Source organism: Perissodus microlepis, chromosome 7 (genome assembly GCF_051167445.1).
Source record: "Perissodus microlepis isolate ML-2025 ecotype Zambia chromosome 7, ASM5116744v1, whole genome shotgun sequence".
NCBI classification, from domain to species: Eukaryota; Metazoa; Chordata; class Actinopteri; order Cichliformes; family Cichlidae; genus Perissodus; species Perissodus microlepis.
Window position 1 is genome coordinate 25,351,813 of NC_140467.1, and position 26,497 is coordinate 25,378,309.

Sequence of the window (26,497 nt, forward strand, 5' to 3'; positions counted from 1 at the left end):
CTCCAACCTTTTTTGCGCCACGGACCGGTTTATGCCCGACAATATTTTCACGGACCGGCCTTTAAGGTGTCGCGGATAAATACAACAAAATAAAACTACTACCGGTACCGAAAAAAAGAAAATTTATTCATAACACATTGAAAAGACCCAGGAAAACCGAGTAAACGATAAAAACGATAACAAAATAATGCTGAAAACCGATAAAAACCCTGAAAACTATACATTTCACATTTGAGCCTCAACTCTCGCGGCCCGGTACCAAACGACTCACGGACCGGTACCGGTCCGAGGCCCGGGGGTTGGGGACCGCTGATCTAGAACAAAGAGCAACTGAGCAAAAAAAAAAAAAAGCAGGAGTACAGAAGCTGCTCAGAGCTGCACAAGATGACTGTTAACTGTTTAGATAATAACACAAGAGGTTAGCTACTACTGTATTGTCAGGCCACCATTCGGCCATCGTGAATATTCCTGCGACTAAATCTTCTGTTGTTCCTCGTACAGATTGTCTCACTCCATGAATTAAACTCTCCATCTTCTCTGATCTGCCTGCCTGGTCACTGGACCCCATTGCCCCACCTTCTAATTTAATCTTGTGTCTTTTGCTCAGTTGCCAGCCTGCCTGTTTCCCCATGCTCATTGTTCCAAGTTTTCCTATGTTTTCTTTGGATAATAAACTCGTCAAATTATATTCTAGCACCCATGGATCTGATTATCTGCTGTCTTGACAATACAAGGGAAGCTAGGGACAAAACACAGACACAAGCCTAAGACTGACTGGACACGAAAGGGAACTAACAGCATCAAACCAAGGAACTAATAACCAGACACATAAATGACAAAACTCAGAAGCAATGGGAAATAATACTATTCTCAAGACTAAATAACAGAGAACTAACCTACAAATCACATCAAAAACCTAAAAATAAATCACGAGCCTACAAAATTCTTAATACTGTGTCCACTGCCCATGAACCATAACAAAACGTGTAACATCAAGTTAAAACTGAGGGTTATCTTCTAATTTATGCATAGTATAAAAACTTCACCAAAGGTTTGAGCTCTCAATTGAGAAAGCAGTACCAAGATTCGAAGAGAGATGTGTCTAAAGACCACAGAATAAATGCAGTAACACTAGTGAATGACTTAGCTGGTGATTAATTGTAGTCTCAAAGAAGATGATAAGCTAAGGACAACCTGGAGAAAGATTATGCAGACTGGACGGGTTTCTTTTTCTTTTGAGATTAAACTAGAGTTCGTTGGCCATAAAGATGCTGCTTATGTTCAGAGAAAGAAGGGTGAGGTGTACAACCCAAAAAACATTGTCCCCACAGCGAAGCACTGTGGTGGAGGTATTATTCGTTGGGCTGCATCAGTTCATCTGGAACTGGGAATCTTATGAAGGCAGAAGGGCTAATGAAGAAAGAAGGATATGTGAAGATTTGAAAAAACACCTCAAGCAGTCAGCAACAAAACTGGTTCTGGGTCATCACTTTATCTGCCAGCATGATGAAAACTTAAAACATGCATCCCTCCTGATGAAGAACGATCTCCAGAAGACCAAAGGGAATTATTGACTGGCTTGCTCAAAGCCCTGATTTGAACCCTATTAAAAAATCTGTCGGGTGAAGTGAAGACCAAGGTTCATGCCAGGAGACCTTCAAACCTGGAGGCGATTTGTCAAAGAAGAATGATCAGGTGACATGTGAGACTTGCTGAGAACTACAACAAATGACTGCAGACTGTTATCCAGCAAAAACAATACACAACTGACTATTAGCATCAGGAGGGCTAATAATTTTGACCCTGGCAGTTTTGCTTCTAAACTAATGTAAGCATCCATAATAAGACCTTTGAAAAAGCTGTGTTACAAATACCATGCTCTGTTTAACAGCTCTTGGGAAATACTTTTGAAATTTTCATAGTGCAACTAATAATTTTGTCCTCATCTGTAGCTGTTGGAACAAAAGCAGAAGACAAACGAGGAAACAAAAACATCTGAAGAAATAAAAGAAAAACATCAGCAGCACATCAGTGTTTGCTTGACAGTGAACAAAGACTGGTTGTGTTGTTTGTTACGATGAACCCTGGATGAAATCATAGTTTTATACTGTGTATAGCACACAGAGCCTCTCCCTGCCTGAGCCTGACACATGAAGACATACATCCAGGTTGGCACCCAGCATCATCTGCACCCTCTCTTTGCAGCCCTTCCACCATCTTCTTGAGCGGTCAATTCAATTATCTCCTCCCTCTTTTTACTTGAAATTATTACAATAACCACAAGAGAATGAAGATGTGAGAACTTTTGGTCATTTAAACACATTTAATGTAGTTTGCAGTCCACGATAAAATTATCAGCTATACAAGAACAATAGAAAGGAGTATACATATAGTGTTTCAGACTACACTCTGCATTAGAATATTTTACCTTTAATTGATAGGATGATGTCTGCAGTTCATTTCAAGTCTAAAAATAAAATATCTGGAGGACATTATTAAAAAGAATGGGCATCTAAAAGTCATTCAGATTTTTTCAAAAATATAGCTGAGTCCACCATCAAAAATTGAACAGCGGCTCTTTTACTTTCATACATTGCTATTCTACTGCTCTAAAAAAAAAACTGATACATCGTGTCCTCACAAAGAGCAAGAGCGTTCTGTAAAATTCTCCTACAATGTTCAACTTCAAATAAGAGAGACTAGTTTTAATTATGAAGACAGTTTTTCTGCAACAGGTCTCTTGATTGTCATGAGTAGCACTAACTGGGATGGAGGTTCTGGAAAATATGTGATACTTTTGAGTTTATATCAAATTCTTTGCACTTGTAGGAGACCTCACAACGTCAACAAATCAATTACAACAAATCACGGACCCTTTGTACATGTAGAGGTTCTAGCAGAGCCAGGCTCAGGGAAAGTCAGCAGTGGATGGGAATGAGACTGCAGATAGTATGTCGTGTCCTGTAAGAAAGGCCTACCAAAAAAAAATTACCCTGTGCCCTGTAAACAACAGTCACAATGTGGAACCCAGTATTTGTCAGGAAAAAAACAAAACAATTTCAGCTTTATGAAATCTAAATAGACATCTTCATTCTTAACATTCAGAACTATTACAGGGAACCATGCGTTGTCATGACAGTAATATTTCTGATTTGGACAATGGTTACATTTTCTTTGCCTGAAATCTGCAGGTTTTCAGTTTGGTTGAAACAAACTTGTAATGACTGTATAACTGAGATCTGTGTTTTTCAACCCTGAAGGTTTCATGTGGCTAGTTATTGTACTTATGAGCATTCAGAAATATATTTATGGCTGCATCTTGTATTTATGAGGGCTCAAAAAAGCTGGAAAATAATGAAGTAAAACATCCAACCATCTATATGTATTTTGAAGACTTATAATTTGAACATTTTTTTCATCACTTTTTTTCATATACAAAAGTCCACTAATTGTTCAGATTGGGTCCTGGTGCAAATAAGAAGGAAGATCTCTGAGATGAAGGAAGATCATTCTTTGATATTTAGAAGCCGACTAAGATAAATATAGTATCCTAAAAAAAATTGATCCCTAAAAAAACAGCAAAACCTACATATAACTTGAATCCAATCATTCCTCATTTCATATCCTTCCCACATATTTCTTCTTTTTCTCTGCTCCTCTACTTTGACGTCATCACAGTCGCCATCTGCCTCCTTCTCACTTAGGATCCTCCTCTGTCACACCAACCCTCTGCATGTCCTCCTTCACTACATCCATGATTCTCCTCCTTGTCTTTTCCTCCTGCCTGGCAGCAGCATATTATACATCCTTTGTCCAATATATCTACTCTCCTCCTCCTTAACATCTCTGACACCATCTCAGCCTACTTTGTTTCCAAAAGCTCAACCTAAGCTGTCCCTCTGATGTATTCTTTTCTGATCTTGTCCATGCTGGTCACTGATAATGAAAACAGCTGCACCTCCTGCTTTTTTTAGTAGGTGCCAACCTCTACAAGTCATATATCATAAGAGGTCTCCTTACCATCTAAACCTTGCTCTCTTGCTGCCATGTGTCTCTCACAAATCACCCCTGACACTCATTTACACTCACTCCACCCTGCCTTGACTCTCTTCTTCACCTCTCATACACTGTGGGGTGTTTATCCCAATTATTTAAACTCATTTACCTATAGTACCTCTGCTCCTTGCAGGATCACTTGTCTCCCTCGCAATCTCTCTCTCACTTATTCTTCTCTCCAGAGCATACCTCCACATCTCCAGGTTATCTTCCATCTGCTCTCCGTTCTCTCATAATGTCATAGTCCACAGAGACTGCTGCCTGGCCTCTGTGGACTGTAGATCCCTAATGCAATCCCCACCTTGAACCCATCTTACACTAGTACTGCACACCTTCCCTACCACTCCTGTGTGCCTCTTCACACTGCGTCTTATGCTTTCTTCAGAGCCACAAACACACAGTGCAGCTCAATCTTACCTGCTCTATACTTCTCCATCAAAACTCTAAAGAAATAAAATATTGCATCTGTAGTGCTCTCTGTATGAAGCTGTACTGGTCCTTGCTGCCACATCTCCTCTCAGCCTAGCTTCAACAACTCTTTTCCATATTTTCATGGTATGGTGGCATCAACTTTACCAATCTGTACTTAGGACAGCTCTGCACATTACTCTTGTTATTGAAATCAGGACTTGTATGCTACTTGTCCATCCCTCAGGCATCCTACCACTATCCAGGATCGTGTTAAACAGTCCACTGCCCTCTCTCCCTGACATCTCCAAACCTCCACAGGTATGTTGCTTCATCCTCTTCATAGCTGCCCTTTCCAATCCTTTACACTTCCTGATTCACCAACTGACTTCTGTCCTTTCTCATTTTCTTCATTGATGAGCTTCTCCTTCCTGAACACATTCTCTTCATTACATTTCCATCACTATCTTTACTCACCCAAACCTGCTGCATATCTTTTCTAACTCAATCTCTCCAAATACCCTTCTGCCAGTTTCCCTCACCACTACAGCTGTGCTTTCCCAGTCAACTAGCAACACTTCCTACCACCTGTATCGACTCAGCCTTGAACACTGCACATCATTCTTCCTTCTTCAGCTTCCACCACCTAAACCTCTCCCCTGACTTCACTCACTTCCTGTTGATCATGCCCACAGCCATACTACAAACTACCATCTGATGCTTGCTAGCTACATTGTCCCTTGACATCTTTCCCTTATATAAAGTGTTTAAGGAATTTTCTCTTCCACTTGTTGTCAGTTAAGTGCTTCATAACACAACCTAGTAATTATATTTTTATATTTTATTGAACATAAATATCTTGGATGAAAAAACTATTCCTATTAAAATAATCATCCTTGTAAAATTATCTGAATTCTGTAGTTGAGTTTATGATCATTTAAGTGGCTTCTTGTGTACCAGTTATGCCAAGCTGTGTTTTTGACATTTACTAAACAAATTAACATTTTCTTTCCTCTCCAATAAAAATAGGTAAAATGCAACAAAATTATACTTATGATATATGAATCGCTTAAATAGTGACACAGATTTTTTTAGGATTGTCATGGATGGAATTCATTTCCTTCTTCAGTTTTCATCCTCACTGTCTAAATTAGGAGGGTCTTCTGACTGGAGCAGTGGCTTGTTGGTCAGTTCATGGAGATCCTCTGTAGTCATCTCTGTCATTGTCCCATCCATATCGAGCTGCATGGGCTGTATTAAATGGTTTCTGCAGGATAAGTATTATAACAGAAATAAATATATACAGTGGGTAAACTAAGCACTGAAAACATTGCCAATTTTCTAAGTAAATATATTTCTAAAGGTGCTATGGACATGGAAAAAGTATTCAACGCGTTTCCTAAAATTTATTTAATCTGTTCAAAAGCCTTTGATGATGATAACATCTTCAAGTGTGGAGCAACTAGTCATCTGTATTGCTCAGGTGTGATTTTGGCCCATTCTTCCACACAAACAGTCTTTAAATCCTGAAGGTTCTGTTGGCCCCTTCTATAAACTCTGAGCTTTAGTTCTTTTCATAGATCTTCAATTGGATTCGGGCATTTCTAGCAGCTTTTTTCTCCCTTTCTCTGAAGCAAATTGAAAGTTTCCTTGGCTGTGTTTGGGATCTTTGTCTTGCTGAAACATCTGCCCTTCATCATCTTCATCATCCTGGAAAATGTTTTTTTTTAAATCAAGAATGTCTTGGTACATTTTCCCATTTATCCTTGATTCAATTATGTGAAGCGTGGCAGTGCTACACAATGTTGTTCCCACCTTCAAACTTCACTGTTAGTATATCTGCAGTGCTTTATGCCCTCCAGATATGGTGTGTATTATGGCATCCAAAGAGTTCAAATTTCTCCCAGTATTAAACAGCCTTGTCTAAATGTTCTTCTGCACTTCAACATGCTTTCTCTTCAGCTGCGGAGTCTTACATGGTGAGCGTGCATACAGGCCATGGCAGTTGAGTGCATTACTTATTGTTTTCTCTGAAACAATTGTACCTGCTGATTCCAGGTCTTTCTGTAGCTTTCTGTAGCTCTCCACATGCTCTTGAACAACTCTTCTGATAATTGTTTTCATGCCTCTGTCTGAAATCCTGTGGGGAACACCTGGCTGATTATGGTAAAATGATGTTCTTTCCACTTCCCGATGTTGGCACCAGCAGTGCTCACTGGAACCTTCAGTAGTTTCAAAATTCTTCTGTATCCAGTGTCATCAGTATGTTTCACAACAATAAGGTTGCAAAGGTCTTGAGAGAGCTCACTGGTTTATCCATATTGATAAACCAGTGAGGCATTTTATAAGCCATCAGTTGGGACTAATTTGAACTAAGTGGCAGGACTGCTTTCAAGTTACTGATAATTTCGGCTGGTGTCATGACTTTCTATGCCTTTTTGCACATCCTTTTCTTCATGTGTTTAATACTTTTTCCGTGTGTCATTTCTCATTGTCACACATAATTTAATTGATGGACATCTATGGTTTGGTTTCTTTGCATGTGTGAACAGGATGAGTTTTTACCAACATCTGGTGCAAATTTCACGTTAATAGCACCTTTAGTAAAATATTTACTTAGAAAATCGGTGACATGTTCACACTTATTTCACTGTGATGGTATTAATGATTACTGCAAAATATTCTCAACAATCATATTTGAGATATAAGTGTTCATCTCAACCAAATATATTACATTAACCTGGTACTTTTTAGGCATTTCAGAGCTGAACTTTTACATATTACACCATAGCATTAAAGGCTTCTGTTGAAGACAACAACTTGAACAGTGCAGGTTACTTGTGTGACTGTGTGTGCTTTTAGTGACCTTGACAGTTTGTCAAACATGTGGACCAATTTCATGGCTTCATATTCCTTTTGCTCTTCTGTCATTCCTTCCATGGGATTGGGCTGCTCCTCTTCTACAACTCCTGTTATTGGGTTGATTCTGCAGGGAAACAGAAATATATTTTCTTTAAAAAAGCTAAATGTGCATAACAAACAAACAAAGATGTAAAAAGAATTCAGCTGAGGTAGGGGTGGGTTTTGATTATTGATTTATCGATTAAAATCGATTCTGGCTTGGATAACATGATATCGATTCATTAAAATCCTGAATCGATTTTAAAATATAAATTTATTTTGCCCGAAACGCCAGAATCTCAGGTTAAACCTCACAAGATTTCTACAACCAGAGCAGGTACACGGATTCTGCACAAAGACGTAAACACAAAAACGCGGACCCAACGCATCCGAATCAGTGAGATGTCGCCTTTCTCACACGACGGCACGTACGCGGACACGGACACGCCGTCGGGGCTGAAAGCCGACAGCTCACTGATTTTGAAGCGTCGGTGGGCGCTTTGTGTTTACGTCCTTTTTGCGCTCGATTCTGAAGCTGCAGGTTTTATCTCTCTCCAAACAATATTGACTGAACCAGCAGCCAAAGACGAGCCAGCCTTGGTGTTCCCCCGGACAAGCTAGAGGAGGAGGCTGGGGTGAGGGAGGTCTGGGCTTCTCTGCTTAGGCTGCTGCCCCCGCGACCCGGCCCCGGATAAAGCGGAAGAAGATAGATGGATGGATGGATGTACAATATCACTAAAAAGCTATTCTGTCCTATTCTATTCTTCATTTGTTTTGTATTATACCTTTACCAAACACCATATTATAACATATTATAAATGATACATACATACATCCCTATACATCCTCAGCCACATCAAACACTAGTCACCACTCATAGTCATCACTTAGTTGTAAATATATTTCATCTTATGTCCTGTTTACTTTCGTCACTTCCCTGACTATCCCGCTTTTTCTTTGCCAACCTCTTCCTTTGAATACTTTCCTGTACTTCCTCATTCCAACACAAAGTCTCATTGTCCTCTTTACTGTGTCCATAGGATACACCAAATACATCCTTGGCACTTGCTCTCATCACTTCAGCAGTCCTTTCCCAGTCATTTGATAACTCTTCCCTACCACCCAGAGCCTGCTGCAACTCTTCACTGAACTCTATGTAATATTCTTCCTTATTCAGCTTCCATCATTTAATCCTCGCCTCTCTCTTCACATACTTCCTCTTCTTGATTTCATAGTCATCCTACAGACTACAGACCACAATCTGGTGTTGCCTAGCTACATTCTGTTCCCTTCACCTGCATGTCCAATGAAGTCTGCTCTAATCACCGCTCTCTCCCTCCCGTGGGACACTCTCTACCACTTCATCCAACTTCCTCCAGAATTCCCTATGTGCATACACCCCGTGATGCACACACGCTGACAACATTCAATACCCCCCCCCCCCTTCGATTTCCAGCTACAACTTATGATCCTCCTTAAGTTGTTAAAAATGCAAAGTAGAAATTTTGATAAGGAGCTGACATAGTGTTCTGTTGGTACTGACTGGGCTTTGGCCTCTCTGTACTCTTCTGTCTCAGAGTCCTCATCCTCGGAGTAGATTCCAGGGTCTTTACCTCCTCTAAGCAGTCCTCTGGCAGCCAGCAGGCCTGCAGCATTACCGTATCCAGTATACTTAATGAACCTTGAAACTTGAAAGAGAGCATATTACTGTTAAAATGGCAGCATTCTAGCACAATAAAAAGAGCAATGAAATTAGGATCATTTATGCACCTGACGACCTCAAAATAAGCTGATATTTTTTGTCTAAGCATGTCCAGTGAAGAGATGCTTCATACTATAAAAACTGGCCTTCAAAGTCTATCGGAGCAGGTTCAAAGTTGGCTCTTTTTAAGTCACCTTAATTTTTCCAGCATTTATGAATTCTCATAACTTCATAAGTACAGGAAATAGCTACGTGACATTTTTATGGATGAACTTTAGTTTCTACTAAAAAACGCAACCAAATCAATTTTACACCTAAAAATGTCTTTAGAAACAAAACTTTTTATATATTTACAACAGTGCGAAAAATGTTCGCCCCCTTCCTGTTTTCCCGTATGTTTGTTACATTTAAATGTTTCAGATCATCAAACAAATTTAAATGACAGACAAAGACAAGACAAGGAAACACAAAATGCAGTTTCTAAATGAAGGTGTTTATAATTAAGGGTGAAAAAAAAATCCAGACCCACTTGGCCCTGAGTGAAAAAGTGAATCCTGAAAGAGGATGTCTGGCTGTTCACCACCTCAAGCTGAAGTGCACTTGGGTTCTGCCTCAGCCTCAGTCTCATACCTCAGACGATTTATAATCTTATTGGGTGAAAAACACTATGCAATATGGAAGGTCTCCCTTTACCTACATTTCTTTTAATTGAGAAACGTAGGGTGCTACAGAGGGTGGTGAAGGCTGCACAGAGAGTTGTCGGAGGCAGCCTCCCAACCATCACAGACATATACACCTCCAGATGCAGGAAGAGGGCCACCTGTATCATGAAGGACCCCACTCACCCAGCACACACACTCTTCGTCCCGCTCCCCTCAGGCAGGAGGCTGAGGAGCATTAAATGCAAAACCACCAGACTGAGAAACAGCTTCATTCCAGATGCTGTGAGACTTCTCAGTGCATAAATGGGCAAGAACTGATATTGTAGCACCTTAATCACTACTGACACTGACACTGTCATTTTATCAATGCTGGTCATCATGCCCTTTTGCTGCTAAAGTATTTATACCTACATTCTATATCCATACTCCATACTGGTACTCAGGTTGTTGTACTCTATTTATCATATTATTTATCGTGTTATTCTATTACTTGTTATTCTGTTTTGTTTAAAAAACAACAACTATTTATTTATTACTTTTTTAAAAATTCTGTTTCTTCGTTATTCTGTTTCTTTTCACTCTGGGACCGTGTGTACATCATTTCGTTCCACCTCATGTAAACATGTGATGCGAATGACAATAAAGCTCTTTGAATCCTTGAATTGTGATTACTCTGTATTAAAAGAATCTTCCAATATAACATTTTTATGTACAGCTATTTGGAGCCTTCAGTCCTTTGTTTGAGAATCTTTTAAATTTAGTTAGTGTCGGGTACTCGTTCTGTCTGTTTCCACTGTTTCCATCAGATGGAATGCAACTGTCCTTTCTATTGTTGAAAATTTAGCAAAAAAATACTGTTTAACAAAGACTTTGTTCTTAACATCTAGAAATATTATAAGATGCCAACACTGTTGGGTACTGACTAACATTAACTCGTAGTTGTTAACGTATTCACGATCTTGAAGGTAGTTTTATTTTCTTTGCAGACAACCTGGTGGGTTTCAGCTTGATTTGATGAACTGAAACAGCTGTTTCCAGGGACGGTCTTGCTAGTTTAAAAAGTTCCATAAACCTTCTCTGTTGTCAGTAATGTTGCCGGCTCAGCTGGACCTTTCAAAGAGTTTCTGTGTAGTCAGGATATGATTACATTATGTTTGTTGCAAGCTAGTTCTTGCTGCAAGGTGATTAATCATTACAGTTACATGTATATACTTTTGCCATGGCAGATCTCTGCAAAAAGTTGTCTTGTTGCACATATCCTCACAGACGGGCTATGACTCTTCCAATTATATTAATTTTTATTAAATATACAAGCTTAACATGCTCACGGGAAAACTTGCTTTGATACATTCTTGGTTATCATGACAGAACATGTTGATCATCAAAGATTTGCTAAAGTTAGTGCACAACAAAAAGTTAACTGAATTTTTTTCTCATATTTGACTAATTTTAGATGAAATGACCCAGTACACTCACTCCAGTATTCAGGAGGAGCTACTCAGGAATTTGTGGTTTTAAAGGTTCAGTGTGAACTTATTTTTTTCTGGAGAGAAGGTGGAGTGACTTTAACATCACCTGTGTACCTTAGTGATTGCTTCCCTCTCATCAAAAAAGTGAGTTTGCATCACTCTCTCTCACCACTTTCTTTGCAGAGAACAAAGAGGAATTCAGCCGCACAGTCCTTGACGTCAGTGTCAATGAGGGTCATAAGGCGGACTATTTTATTCCTCAGCGTGTTGCCCACCTCTGGCCTGTTTTTCACATCACGTAGTGGTGGCAGCACCTAAAACACAACCCACACATAAACATATAAACATATAAGAGCAATCGCAATAGCTAAAATGTTCAGAGATAATCTCTGTAAGATGAATAACTGACTTTTGACCTGAGGAACTTCCTGGTCTCTCTGTGGATACGGGCACTCTCGGTCAACAAGTTCAGTGATGGAAGAAGGGTCTCCTTCAGCTTATGACCCTTTGAGACAGACAGACAAGCAAACTTGTCAGTTGTAGGAAAGCAGCTAAAATGTGGATTATTAGAGCACATTTTAAACAACCGGTTTGAGACTTTCAAATGTAATGATCTACAATGTGGATCTGAGGGCAGCAAATGAGACACGCTCAGCCTGGTTTGTAGTAAACATGCCTTTGTCAACAACAAAGCAATTTGTTATGAATTTATGTTAGATATACTTTAGTGCACCTCAGCTTTTATTTCATATTAACTGTAGAGGTAATGAACCACCAACAGCATGCACTTGTGGCTCGTCTTACCCGGTCAAGTCTTTTCTCCATGAATTTTAGCAACGTGTTCACAGCATCCATGTTGACACCCATATATTCAATGGAACCTTGCTGCACCTTGGGCATCAATAATACATCCAAACAAGGCAGAGGGAGGTTACCTAGTAAATTCACAGTATGGCTGAAAAAAGAAAGGACAAAGGAATGAAGGCCGTGGCGTCACAGGGGAGCAATGACTATATAAATCAAGTAACCAGAGAACAGAGAATCACCTGTGAAACTCTTCAGTCCGCTCCTCTCCATCAGCATGGCTCATTAGACAGTGCCTCAGTATGGCTCCCAAATGTCTGTACACAGCTGCCTCTTCCTTCACATATACATCAGACACAAGTTGTTCACCAGTCATGAAGAGAACTATCATCTTTCTTTGAATTTACAACAAAATGTTTAAATCTTGTGAATCTCTCCTAATTAATCTAATTTTCTTCGTTACCTCATCAACTTTGCGTCTGTTTATGTCAAACGTGATGTTGAATAGTATTTTCAGTATCTCCATAGCTAGTTCTGTCTGCTGCCGGCTCAGTGGGGGCAGCTCTTCGGTCGGGATGCCTTCAAAACCTGCTCTAGCTGTCTCCAGGGTCCCTGAGCAGCATAGACCCAGTGTGGCTTCCAAGTGGTTTCCTTGAATTACAGACAAGACACAAGTTATCAACGGGTTCTTTAGGTTTGCTTAATTGTACCATGTCTTTACAAAATTTACTTCATCTGGATGCTTTCCTGATAATGTTTGTTTGTTTTGGGGTTTTTTTTAACCTTTTTTTTAATGAAATGAAAATAAAATGAATGGGTTTTTGAACTTTAGTCAGCTTCAGATCTGACTCCATCTTTTGGGCTAAGGTCCACCTCTCATATTTTTTTTCCATATTCATCCAACAAAGAAACAAACAAAGCTAAACCAATCACACAACATCCTTGGAAAAAGTAACAAATCACCTAGAAGGCTGACACCATGAAGCTCCTGAGCCAGCTGTGCCCTGACATCCACTCTTAGGGCAGTCAGCAGGAAGGTTAGGCGCAAGTCAAAGAAACGTACCTGGGAAGAGAAACCTTATTTTGAAATCAGCTAGAATGCATATGTTGCATTCTAGCAAATATTCAGTAACAAATACGCTTTAAAAACTACATCTGCCAGCTATAGTACTCCTTTAAAAACACAATAAACAAACATTTACATTACAATTGTCATAGTGCTTGGTCTCTGACCCAGAGATTGTGTTTGGAGACTAAATTTTGACTTATCATGATTACTCTGGTTTGGTCTTGATGTTTTAAGTCTCTGCTTTAGAGCTTCTCTGTGTCTTTCCTCAGTTTGCCTTCAAGCTTCAATGTACTTATTGTGCTTTTGTATTCCAGGTTTTGTACTGATTGTTTGTTTTGATTCCTGGAGCTTCAGGTTACCTCTGCTTTCCCTGTATTTCCCATTAAGTCTGTGCTGGTGTAACATGGCCCTTGTTAGCTACTTCCTGTTTATTCTGATAGTGTCTTCATGGTGCTGTGTTTTTTCTTTGATTCCCAGTGCTGCCATTTTTGTTTGACTCTACAGTGAACACAACAAATAATTCTACATTTGGAAAATCTCACATTAAACAGCTATCTGTCTGAGTAATGGTCATACCTCATAGTTCCAAGTAGGATCATGACACTGTTTCAATCTCTCTGCCACACCTTTAATCAGCTGCAGATCTGCTGCTACCATCTGACATCAACCCAGTGACAGAAATCCATCAGTCAGATTTTATAGATTATCACCAACCAAAAAAAATGTGTTAATCTGAGGAATGCAAGGCACAGCAGACTGACCTGTCCTGTCTCATTGTGCAGCAGGATGTTGCAGATGGACTTGAGTGCCTCAACAATCACTTCCTGGTCAGGATTTTCTGAAGGAGGGGAAGATTCCTTCAGCACTTTACTACATAGTCCCGTCTCTTCCTCGTCTCCTCCCGCACCCTCTTCTAAGAAAAGAAAGATTTGCAATTTTGTTTAGCTTGGTCTGCCAACAACATGAACTCCCTTCAGCTAATCCATGGTGTTTATTGACGGAGGAGTAAGATTATAAAGTATATGTCATGATCCTGGGTCTTTTGACCCAGCGTTTTGTGTTTTCTATTATTGTGATGTATTTTGGTTCTGGTTTTCTAGCTCTTTGGTTTTTGGTTCTGTTCTTCCTCAGTTTAGTGTTTAGTCATTTCTGCCTGTGTATTCCTCTGTGTCAAGTCCGTGTTTCTTAGTCTTTGCATGTGTGAGTTCTTTTTTTATTTTGTAGGTCTGTGTCTCTCGTCAGTGTTTCTAGTTTCGCTTCCTCTTGTCTCGTTATGTCCAATTACTCCCAGCCGTGTCTCCCTCCTGTTTCTCGTGTGCATTGCTGGTTCATCTGCATAATCTCCATCCGTCATTCTGTGTTCTTTCCCTGCGTCATCTTGCATCATTTTCTGTGTCTTCCTGCATCTCTGTTTCAAGGTTTGTTTTTGCTTAGCTTTCCCAGTTTAGGTTTTCTCAGTTCTGTCTTCAGCCCCCTCGCCTTTTTGTATGTTCAATCTCCATTAACAAAGCTCCCTCACTTCAGTAATGCCTGCATCTTGGGTCCTTTAATAATTCTACACGGTTTGCCCTGCTAACCGTGACAGTATACAATGTTTAGGGGACAAAGAACTGGATTTCTTTTGCGCATAATACATCTCAATAAAATACATCTCAAAAAATTCAAATATGACGAAAAAGTTTGTTTTTATTATTTAATTCAAAAAGCTCGCACTGTGCCAGCTGGGATGGGTCCCATGACCTCTGATTTTCATGAGCTGGGATAGCTCCGTTTAGAATAATAGTTGAGTAAATTACTAGTTAAACAGTATAAATGGCCTAATAAACACCTAACCTTTTGTTATCCTGCCTCTTAGTATCTGCATTTTAGTGTCTCCTCATCAACACTCTGCACATCCTGCATGTCGTTTTCTTACAAATGCACTAAACAACTAGTTAACTAACTATAAATTAACTATTATTTCTGTCTTTAACCCTCCTGAGTTTTTAGATTCTTTCACATCACAATCTGGAAGTGGTACAGCTCACCAAATAAGGCTACATGGCTGGGGGATCTAATTCTGCCATGTTAAACTGTACTGTTGCATTTGATTGTGAGTGCCTGAGAGCTGAACCTGCTCTGCTCAATGTGGGGCTTCTACATTGTATCCTCACTTGGAGAAAATAATGATGGAGTAGACAAGTTGCTCATGAGTGCAGACTGACTCTGACTGATTGCAACCTGTTGACAATTTGTCTGCTGTTTCTAATTAGATGGAGATTACTTGCAGACCTTTTCCAATCTGTCTGAGAATGATTGCAGTCAGTCTGAGTCAAACTGAGACACATTGCCTCCCACCAGGTAACCTGTGCAATCGCAAAAAAATTCACTCACTAACCATCAGTTTTTCGTGGTTGCACAGAGGTGCCAATCTATTTGTCCTCTTGTGTGACTGAGGCCCCTAAGCTACAGAGGGTCTGTCTGTTCATATACTGTCTGTATTGAAGCATATTCAGTTGATGGCAAAAAAGGGTGGTAGAATATGCAAGCAACAAGGATGAGAGCCTTGACAGAACTGTCACAAAAAGCTAATTCAGGAACAGTAGTTATTATACCTACGTAGGTTTCCTAAGTAAAGTCTATGTTTCTGAACTGATGAAACTGAGAGTGAAAATGGAATTTAACTGTTAGATCTTCAAAATCAAAACAAGTCTTCATAACAATATATTTGGAATTACATCTTTGAATTCTCAAAACCTAAAATATAATCCTTTCTTGCTCTGGAAAGATGATGCAAAAAAAAGAATTGATACCTAGCAATATTAATTACCTTGGCCATCCACTGACTGGCTGTGGGCAGGTGTGGTAGCACTGTCCACAGCAATGCTAGCATAGCGGGCAAGAGTGGACATGGCGAATTGGTTGGTGAATGGGTCCAGGCAATTTTTATCCCTGGACAGGATTCGAACCGTTTCCAGACAGGCCAGCAGACAGGAAGGCTGCAACTCCCGATCCAGGAAACCGAGCACTAACTCCCCCAGATGCTGCGTTGCACATATACATATATATATATATTCATGGAGGAACAGTAAAAACAGAACAGAAATTGTGTTAGACTGTAGGCTATTGATCTTCATCAACAGAGTACACCTTCCTTTCTTGTGCAAATAGACACATACATTTATTTAACTAGGCAGATTTACATTTTAAACTGTTGAAAAATGAAACACCAAATCTGACAGCTATATCTGCAGCTTCTGACCTCAGTCTGAATGAATGTCCATCACACATTTCAAGTCAGGCAATGTTAGAACTGATTTTTGATCCATTTGCAGTATACCGCTTCTGTTTTTAAGATCATTTTCTGACTAATTGTAATGAAATCATGACCGTCTTAAGACTGCCAACAAAGTGAAATGTGTTACAGAAAATAACAGATCAGTGAGTTCGACCTACAGCCAGTGGTGAACAAATTACTGAGGATGGGTAACACAACAGATGAAACTGTACATTGAAAACTGAAACATGAAAAACACTACATACTAAACAGCAGTCTTACTGATAGTGACAAAGTATTTGCAGTGCTAATGATAACGGTCTAATGTCAAGGGGTTTCCTTGATAAAAAGCCCCACACTGTAGTGACCGAATGCAAGGAGCTAAAAAGGTTGCTAAAAGGTTTCCTAAGCTGTCATGCACATCTATATGCAGGACAGCTTAGCAGACCTTCAAGTAGGTGTATGCTTAGTGTGGGCACATGATTATTGGATAAAGAAGCCATGCAATAGAACTTTAGCTTCACCTTAAATAAACCTAAACCTTTAGCACTGAACAAACTCACCTTTCTTTTCCACCTTAACAATCAACTACAGTTTCTGTTTGGGTCTGTTTCCTACTGGATGAAATGCTTCCTTTTATAGGAATAAAGCTGTTCTTCTATTTATCAGAGAGGAAAACACTTTGGAAAACGAGGTGTGGTTTCCAAAACCAGATACATAAGTATTTTCTCAAACAGAATCTAAATCATACTGTTTAAAAACATTTTCAGATGCTTTTTGCTGCTAAATGCAGAAATATTGGTTTGTTTAAGTACATTTTTAGATATTTACTGCTTTCTGAATGAATTGCAGGTGTATTAGATACAAAATCACAATAAAACTAATCAATAAATGTTCTAATGTTCTATCTTCTCAGCTATTCACCTTAATCAGTTCAAAGATTGACTTTCATCAATACTGAATAAACTGTATGAGGTTTAGGCCATGAATGAATTTGCAGCAATATACTTAATGATAAACCAGATTTCTTTTTTCTAATCTTCAGAACTGCTTCTTTCTCAGTAGTTTTTGTTCTTGTGTTATGTATCATCAGAATATCTTCTTAGAATCAAAACTAATATGCCAGCATGATTAGTGTTCAAGCAAATGAATAAATCAAATGTCTTCATTTCATAATTCCCATTGGATTCCATTAAACTATTGCCATTGTGATCTCACACCTATTTATAGTTTTCTTTAAACCTTTGAACTGATTAAGTGTGTTTACATCTACTGACAAAAACCCACAGTTTATCCTGGATTCACCCCAACATTATATAATATATCACTTACTTGAGTATTCTAATATAACGCTAAGGAAATGTTAGAACAGGTAAACATTTAACTATTCATTTTACAACAGAATCAACCTATAAGAGCTGGTTTTCCATTTCCTATTCTGTTTATCCTGAGCTTACTGCAGGGAAAAGGCCATGTGATTCATCCCCTGTCGAGCACTAGTGCCAATAATCTTAATATTAATTGCCAGACAGATTTATTTGGCAGACATAAAAATCCCCATTCCCAAGAATTGTTATAAATAGTTCAGTACGTGTAAGAAATTTCCAACAAATTTTCACCAGACGTGTGTGAGCTGAGGAAACAGCAGCCTTCAGGGTTGAAAAATGAATCGGGCATGTTTGTACCTTAAATTAAAAATGACTGCTATGCTAAAATAACAGACTGTAAGCCTTCCACTTGGATTCTGTTTGTATTTATTTCTGTATGTGCTGTAGGTGTTATTGTGTTAAGTAGTCGAGTCAGAGATGGAAAAAAACACTAACAGTCTGTGACTAGTCTGCAGCTCTCATTTGACAGGAAGGTAAACTGGCTTAAATGATGGAGTAATACCATCAGGGTTTGGGTGTTTTGTTGGGGTTTTTTTTTTACATGTTACTCATTTTTAAGTGTTTTACAACAAGTTGCTTACCTTATATATTGGTATATGGTATCATGGATCCAGCTGAGGAACAGCTGAAGAACTTGTAATAAACTAAACCACATTTCAAATTAAAAGTTTTATTAAAATTGTGTATAGACCTGTGTATATACATGTACATATTATGAGGTCTGGCTCTCCTGAAACAGTATGGTGGAAGCACTGATGTATTGATTGTGAACAGCAGCAAACAAACAAGAATATGTTTCTTTGTAACTTTGGCAAACAATCTATAGAAAATCACATTTAGCATTTTAGCATATCTTGTCTGGCAAATAATTCTGGAAATATTTATTACATCGTACATACTGGTTTGGACACAAAGTGTATGCCCCTTCAGTAATGTACCTGTGACAGCAAGTGAGCTCGCCTTGTTTTTTTGGTTTCTTGTTGCCTGTCTCTTTCAGGTATCTGGTAGGTGGAGCTGACCCAATTATAGATGCAGCACACCTGAGAAGGCCAGTCCCCTTGCATTACAAAGCCACTTTGACTGAATCTCCAGCTCTCCTCTCCCTGTCTTTTGAACACTGAAACAAGCTCCAACTCCCTCAGCCTCCCCGACACCAGCAAACAGTGTGTACAGATCATAGATGAAACACAATGACTTCAGTCACAGTTACCTTGAGAAATCAAAGAGCAGTGAATACTGTCCAAATCTGACAGCATTTTGTTAGGCCAGTGTTTATGAACCTTCAACTGACGTAACAAGAGCGACCCTATCAACTTCACAATTCTGGGATGTAATCTATTCACAGCTGGCAATCACTGCCATTTAAGAGCAGATCATTACTTTTCCTCTGGTTAAACACACAGATCCTTACAAGCATTTGATAATCCCTGAGAAGTAAATCACTCCCACTGTCATTTTCATATCATGAATTATTTATATCCTATAATGAATTCTTAACAGGACCCCATCCAGAAAGAGTCACAAGTTGAAGATAAACTGTGGGTTCTAGGTTTCTAATGGAAAAGCACAACATGGTGTTCATTGGTTATTCATACCTTTTGTAACTTTCCTTCCTAAAACAGGCGAGTATACAAAGGAAAGCATAAAGCATGTTGGTACATCCAAAGAAATGATTAATCCTTAGCCAATTTTTTTTCAGATGAAACTGAATTACACAGAACATTAAAAAAAATGTAAACAGACTGAAAAGGACAAGGTGAAGTATTTCGATCCAGATGATCCCCTGCTGAACTTATCAGTTCAGCAGGGGATCAATTAATTATTTGCCCTATGTGTATAAATAGGAAATGTTATAAATACCTCTCTGTCCTTCTGCTCATCCCTGTTGAATGTAAAGCACTGGTTCATCTGAAGAAAAGAGAAGTACAAAGCACAAAAAAGGGAGTCAGTGGATAGAAGAAGCAGACAAGTTTATGTTACGTTATTTGTACCAATAAGTCGTTGTGTTTGCAGTAATCAAGCCATCCATTCTCCTATGTACATCTCTCAGCTACAACTAAGAAGATATGTCTTACGGTCTTCTAATATTGTTTAATCTTGATCTTGCAATGTAAAGTGACTTGAGTTAACTTTTGTTTTGAACTGGCAATATATCAACAGAAATGAACCGAATAATCATAATACAAAATAGAGAGAAAAAATAAAGAAGTAAAAATGTAAAAATTATCCACATCACATCATTTGAAATATGTGACAGCCAGTGTGCTGGCCTTGTTTTCTTGTTGCTTGTTTCTTTCAGGTATCTAGTAGGTGGAGCTGACCCAATTTCAGCACACCTGAGAAAGCCAGTCCCCGGTGTATTATAAAAGAACTCTGACTGAACCTCTGGGTCGTTTCATTATCTGAATCTTAATGAACACCGTTTTCTGTATGAGAGTTTTCTAACGTTAGTAATCATATTTTTTCTTAGATATTTTAATTGAAGATAGGCTTCAAATTACAAAAACAGCATGCTATCATCCATCCATCAATGCATGCAGAACATTAACGCATGCGTAAGCCTTCCAAAAGACATCTCTCCAGTGTGTCATATCTCTGTGTAGCTCCTCAGTCATTCAGGTCATGGTAGTCTTAAATGCTTGAAAAAAATAGGCAGATGGACTTCAGTTGGTAAAGACACCTCTCATCAAAGAAGCGTCTTCAGTTACAAAGTTACAAAGGTCCTTTCTATTGATTTGTTGTCTAGATTTACACAATTATCACAGATTACAAATGAGAATGTGAGCAACTTCCTTTCAGATGTTGTTAGTTTATATACAAATAGCCTCAGTACCAGATAAGCTGAGCCTCACTGTAGCTGTCTTTTGATGCTGACATCAAAAGAAACATGTCCATCACACATGCTGAAGTAGTCTAACCATTTACTAAAAATTAATCCACATCATTCACTTAATTCAAATACCGAGTTCTGAATTAAGGAAAATAAACATAAGTTATACCCATTATTTCATTAATGTGCCCCTACTAATATTTATGTTAATGCAAATTCCCACAACTCCCAGAAGGCTGGATAAACTAGAGCAGACTAACTCCAGTCTACAACTCAGAATATGGCAGTGTCCTCTAACAACCACTAAGCTTCTGATCTGTACAAGCTCTTTGGTGAAGTAGGATTTAACTGGCCTGTAGCTAAATCTATTTGTGTATAAGAAAATCTAATCCTATTGCCTTTGAGATTAACTCCTACACAGTCTCCGTGCTGAGGAAGCCATGAAGCATGGTGCACCTGGGGTTTGCAGAATGTAACAAAACTCATGTGACTTCATATACATATAACATGTAGTTTCAACTATCATTTCTAACATTAACTGACCTGGATAGACACCAAGCTCAGTTACATGGTAACACTGATACTCTTGTGTTTGTGACAGTGTGGTTAGCTTCAGCTGGCTCAGGAGAGCTGACATCAAGCTGGAAGCCACTGTAGTCTGCATATATATGAGTATATATATATAAATATGTGTGTATATATATATACATATATACACACACACACATATATATACATGATGTGCTTTGACTTTGTAATGCTCAGAATTAATAAAATCAAGTTAAAACTGAGGGTTATCTAAAAACTTCAGCTAGGGTTTGAACGTTCGCAACCATTGTGCCAAAAACAAAAGAAATTAGTGTATACTTGTTGACACTCAAACAGCAGGAGATAGATATACAAAGTTATTACAGTATTTCCAAGGATAAAGAACTGGACTGACAAGTATCATAAAGAAATTTAAAGAGAGCTGCACAGTACAGAGCAAGTTTTGCAGAGGTAGGAAGCAAAAGATTTCAAAGACTCTGGAAACAAAACTAGTGAGAGATGTTTTTTAAAAACCACAGAACAACTTTCAAAGCACTGGTGAGTGATTGGCCAAAATCATGAATTGTAGTATCAAAGAAGACCATCACAGGAACGGACTGTGAGACTGCAAACTAAGAAAAACTCCACTTCTGCAGAAGTGTCAACTTCAAGCCAGACTGATGTATGCTAAGGACAACCTGGAGAAAGATTATGCATCTGAAGGTGTGCCTTTTGGTCAGATGAGACTAAAGTAGAGCTCTTTGCCATAAAGATGCTGCTTATGTTTGGAGAAATAAGGGTGAGGTGTACAACCCAAAGAACACGCAGTGGTGGAAGTATCATTCTTTGGGGATGCATCAGTTCGTCTGGACCTAGGAATGTTACGAAGGCAGGAGGAATCATGAAGAAAGAAGGATATTTGAAGATTTTGAAAGAAGTATTCAGCAGCAAAATTGGTTCTGGGTCATTGTTTTATCTTCCAGCATGACAACAACCCCAAACATGCATCACTCTTGGTGAAGAACAATCTCCAGAAGACCAAAGTGAACATTGACTCAGGAATTCAAGCCCTCAGTGGTAAATCAGAGCGGCTGTAGCTCAGGAGGTAGAGTGGGTCATCTACTGATAGGTGTGAAGGGGTGAATAAGGCATGTTGTGTAAAGCACTGAGTGCTCTGGGAGAATAGAAAAGCACTATACATGAATCAGTCCACCTGTTCAGTCCAATCCCATTGAAAAATCAGTGGGGTGACCTGAAGACCAAAGACCATGCCAACAAACAAATCTGGAGAGCCTGACAGATTTGCCAAAGAAGAATGGGCTGGGATTGATCAGTGTGCAAAGTAAAATAATGTAAGCATGCCAAATAAAAACTAGGATGTTTGGAAAAGCTATGTTATAAATTAATTACACTGAACAGTACACACTGAGCTATGACTGTATGTACTTTAGGTCCTTTAGCTTGTACTCTTTTTGTGCTTCCATACAATTAGAGGCTAACAAAACACTATATCTTAGAACAGTGGTAGGGAACTCCAGGCCTCAAGAGCCAGTGTCCTGCAGGTTTTAGATATCACCCTGGGTCAACACACCTAAATCAAATGATTAGTTCATTACCAGGCCTCTAAAGAACTTCAAGACATGTTGATCAGGTAATTTAGCCATTTAAATCAGCTGTGTTGGACCAAGGACACTTGGTCCAACACCAGAACTCTACCTTAATAATGTACGTAGAGTACAAAGTAGTTACCTAAAATAACTAATCTAAAAAGTAATGATAATCCTGAGAGTTATAGATAAAATATGAATTAATATCATCAGTCTTAGAGTAAGCTTATGGTTTAAGGGAAGTAGTATAATGTGTTATGATAAGCTTGAATTTAAAATGGAAATAAAATATCTGTAATATCACTAAACATTGCAGCTGAAATCTTTGACATTTTACTGGATGTACCTCAGCACTGATCTTAAACATGATCTCATTATCTTCGAGTAACCGCTTCTGCTTCTCTGTCCTCTTTTTTCTCTGTATCTAAGCGATGAATCCATTAATTACATTAATTTCAAAACTCCCACAGCGCTCTTTCCCATTACTCTTCAGTGTCCTGACACTGACTCCTTTCCAAGGTGTATCAGAGTTACAAGGAAATCACACGTTAGAAAAACTGAAAGAGCCCAGTGAAATAAAGAAATCTCTCTAGATGGCTTGAGTTACGACATATGTACATGTCAGATTCTGCAAGAAATGAGGATTTAATCTCAGAACAAACACCCTGGAAATTCTGGAGAGATTATATGCCTTGACTGGCTAAGGAAGGCTTTGGTGTCCCCCTGGAAAACTGTGGCTGGCTGAGGAGAGGGACGTCTGGGCTTTTTTTCTTAGACTGCTGGCCTAGTGACACAAACCTGGATTAGTGGCAGAAAATGGATGCAATGGATGTAGATATTTGTGACAAAACTAACTTGCATTTCCCATTTCTATTTTTACGATCAGTGGCTCACATTAATTAAAAATAATTATTTTCAACAAATATTTCTCTCTTTTCTTTTTACATTTCTTTCTGATTTTCTACCACATTATGAAACTGACTTGCCTGCAATTCAAACTGTGTCAGGCTCAACTCTTTGCATGTTGGTGATCACATAATAAAACTTGGAACTAAACTACCACAGAAGTTCAAAGGGTTAAGAGGGAATTAATAGGCAGCTAAATAAATTACACTTACTGTCAACTTATGCCACATCATTATTATTATTGAAATTATTATTTTGGTGCAATGAATGTCTCAACTTTGGGATAAATAAACCATGTTTTATCCTATCTAATATTCATTTATTATTTATTAAGTAATTTAGGTAATTTATGATATGGGTGGTTCTACCAATTTCCCAGCACCAACAGCAGATCCCACAATACTTGAATAATGTTGAGGTCCAGTCTCTGGGGAGGCCAATTCACATCCAATGGAATTTGTGACGGCATTTCAGTGTGTCTTATATCCAGGTAAGCCTTTACTGCATTGTCAGCATATTCACTTTATCATTAAAAAAAGTGAAAAATTAAGCCACTATCACACACTTTCCAGATGCTGTTGCACTGTGGATCCAAATCTGATGGCACTCATTTTATTGCATTCATAAATGAATTCATAAATGAATTTTGACAAGATCCCCAGCACCACTGGCTAAAATCAGCCCGAAACCATAACATGCCTCCTCCATATTTTACCATAGACACTCACTGTACCTTTGTTGCAGCTCTCTCCTGACATCCTCCATACACACTGGCAATGTTTTAAACCAAAGATATCTACTTTGGATTCATCACTCAATAAGACCTGTTGCTACTGATTTTCAGTCCAGTTTTTGTGTAGTTTGGTGTAAGAATGCGTTGTTGACAGCCACCCTTCCACTGAGACCATTTCTTTGGTAAACAGTAGATGGATCAAGGGTCAGATGCATCTCTCAGGTATGTGTCATGTTTATAGAATCAGCTAAAGAAACGGGAATGTGTTTTTACAACAGGCTATTTGTAACAAAGTTCCCAGTGATACAATTTATATTTGGATCTTTAAGTTCTCGTTTATTCCAGACACAGTACTGGTTCATCCCTTAAGTTAGATGTTTTTTTAAGCTTGAATGACTCATGGGTCAGTGCTCAGTTGCTTAACCATCAAAAACACATTGCTGTCATGTCAAAAATCTGTCAGGTACAAGGACTGGGCTGAAAATGAGTGAAAAGCAGCGAATTCCAAAGAAGAACTTTGAAAGACCCAGAGAAAGCCTTGAGAACTGTTGCTTAATATCCCTTTAAAATTACGAGGAAATCTGGCTCCGTGAAAGCAAAACATGAAGAAGAAGAAGAAGGGGAGGCTCAATACACAATATCGTATAGGCTATTAAGGTGTACAATGCAGCTTTAAACCCCATTTAATATAGTAAAGGTTCTACTTTTGAAGACAGTTCTGATTTGGCAATTATTTCAGGATCATCTCCTGAATGGAAAGCGTTTCATAAACTCAAACAGCTGCTCTACAACGCACTGATTCCTCCCGATGTTGGAGGGCTGGTGTTTACCTGCTTGTTGTAGCTCTGTAAAGCCGTCAGAGCCGAGTCTTGGTCGCCCGTCTCCATCTCCTCTATAACGGCACTTAAATCCATGTTCATCATCACTGAGCTAGCTGCTGCTGCTGCTGCTGATGATGATGATGATGATGAGGATGTCTGTATGTTTGTTCCCCGGACTGCGGATTCACGTTATGCTCCGTTACCTCTGACGGATGAAAGCATGACGTCTGAATCCCGACGATCTGATGAGAAGCGATTAGCGAACGGGGATTTGTGCCAGCCAAGTGCTGCGTTTAGAGTCCCAAGAAAAGACGGGAGAAATAAAATTTGTGATTATTTTTTTGTAAATGGAAAAGACAAGTGAGGATGTGGACCACAAGAAACGTTAAGAGCAACATTAGACATCGCTATATATGCAAAGTCTAACGACTGTAAAAGAACGCTCCTCTCTCAGACTGCGGGCTGCTTGTGGTGTTCATCAGAGTTTCTAAAAGCAGCATTGGAGGCAGAGCCTTCAGCTTGAAGTGAAACTTGAAGTGCGGCACACGTTAGACAAATGCGGGTCGGTGAGACTGAAACATCTTTCAGTAACTATTCTTTCATCAAATCGAAGCTCAATGTGCTGGCTCAAAATTGTTGCAATTAATTGCAACATAAAGTAAGCCATCAACGACATTGTTGGATGTCCCCATAGTTAGTGGCGTTTCAATAAAAAGAATAGAAAGAAAGGAGTGAAAATAAAATTTGAACTAGTGATATTTATTATTATTCTATACATGAGCAGTGAAATTGAGGAATTTGCAGTGCTTTAATAACGTAGACCTTTTTGAAGCCACAAAACAACTGAGAATGAATTCCACATACATTGTATTAGTGAATTGATGTATCACTGATGCCATTTTAGAAAGCCCAAAAGTTTCGATTATCCTTTAAAAAGACAAACGGCCTTTGTGTGCAAGATTTTCCAATCAGTAACCTGAGCGATAGTGAGCAAGTCAGTGCAAACATGTGAGAAAAAAAAATTCATATCAAACCGACTCTGAGCTGTTCCACAGTCCTCACTAATGTGGCAGTAGCCAGTCCAGTGAATTGAAAGTTGAGCAGAATCTTCTTTTTACTGATAATTCAATTTAATAACACACAATAATAGCACATTATCAAGTGCTGCTCACATGCCATTCTCTGATATACTATTTAAACTGACATCATAAAGCGTTTTGAGGTTACTGTTGTTGTTAACTGTCGCCATGTAAATAAAATTACACCAACACATACCTAAAAGATAAACACACGTTCGCTTTAGGTAACGAGGGTCTGCGCTCTTTACACTACCGCCATCAACTGGGCGTTTCTCGAA

The 26,497-nt window shown here is 38.9% G+C and overlaps 1 protein-coding gene across 2 annotated transcripts; it reads right to left on the reverse strand.

The window, feature by feature from the left end:
* Nucleotides 1-2,296: 2,296 nt before the first annotated feature.
* Nucleotides 2,297-26,477, reverse strand: ric8a (RIC8 guanine nucleotide exchange factor A). 2 transcript variants are annotated; one of them, XM_084934360.1, is made up of 16 exons: nt 26,416-26,477; nt 25,150-25,427; nt 19,576-19,623; nt 19,311-19,328; nt 15,881-16,094; nt 13,833-13,984; nt 13,648-13,728; nt 12,966-13,065; nt 12,466-12,653; nt 12,245-12,339; nt 12,003-12,153; nt 11,608-11,703; nt 11,368-11,512; nt 8,909-9,053; nt 7,331-7,450; nt 2,297-5,731 (listed from the first exon to the last, which is right to left on the reverse strand). In XM_084934360.1, exons 2-16 carry the CDS (start codon nt 25,240-25,242, stop codon nt 5,590-5,592), a joined length of 1,788 nt encoding a protein of 595 aa, XP_084790486.1. In that variant the 5' UTR covers nt 25,243-25,427; nt 26,416-26,477; the 3' UTR covers nt 2,297-5,589. The 2 variants fall into 2 exon arrangements, with proteins under 2 accessions (XP_084790486.1, XP_084790487.1); XM_084934361.1 differs by lacking the exon at nt 19,311-19,328.
* Nucleotides 26,478-26,497: the final 20 nt, after the last annotated feature.

Bases quoted from the DNA above. Each gene is read 5' to 3' on its own strand.
- ric8a (XM_084934360.1), bottom strand. From the start codon at position 25,242: ATGATGAACATGGATTTAAGTGCCGTTATAGAGGAGATGGAGACGGGC. The intron at 12,154-12,244 runs GTGATTCTCTGT...TTCTTTTTTCAG, and splicing joins CGGACTGAAGAGTTTCACAG to CCATACTGTGAATTTACTAG. The intron at 5,732-7,330 runs GTCACTAAAAGC...CTTATCCTGCAG, and splicing joins ATGTTTGACAAACTGTCAAG to AAACCATTTAATACAGCCCA.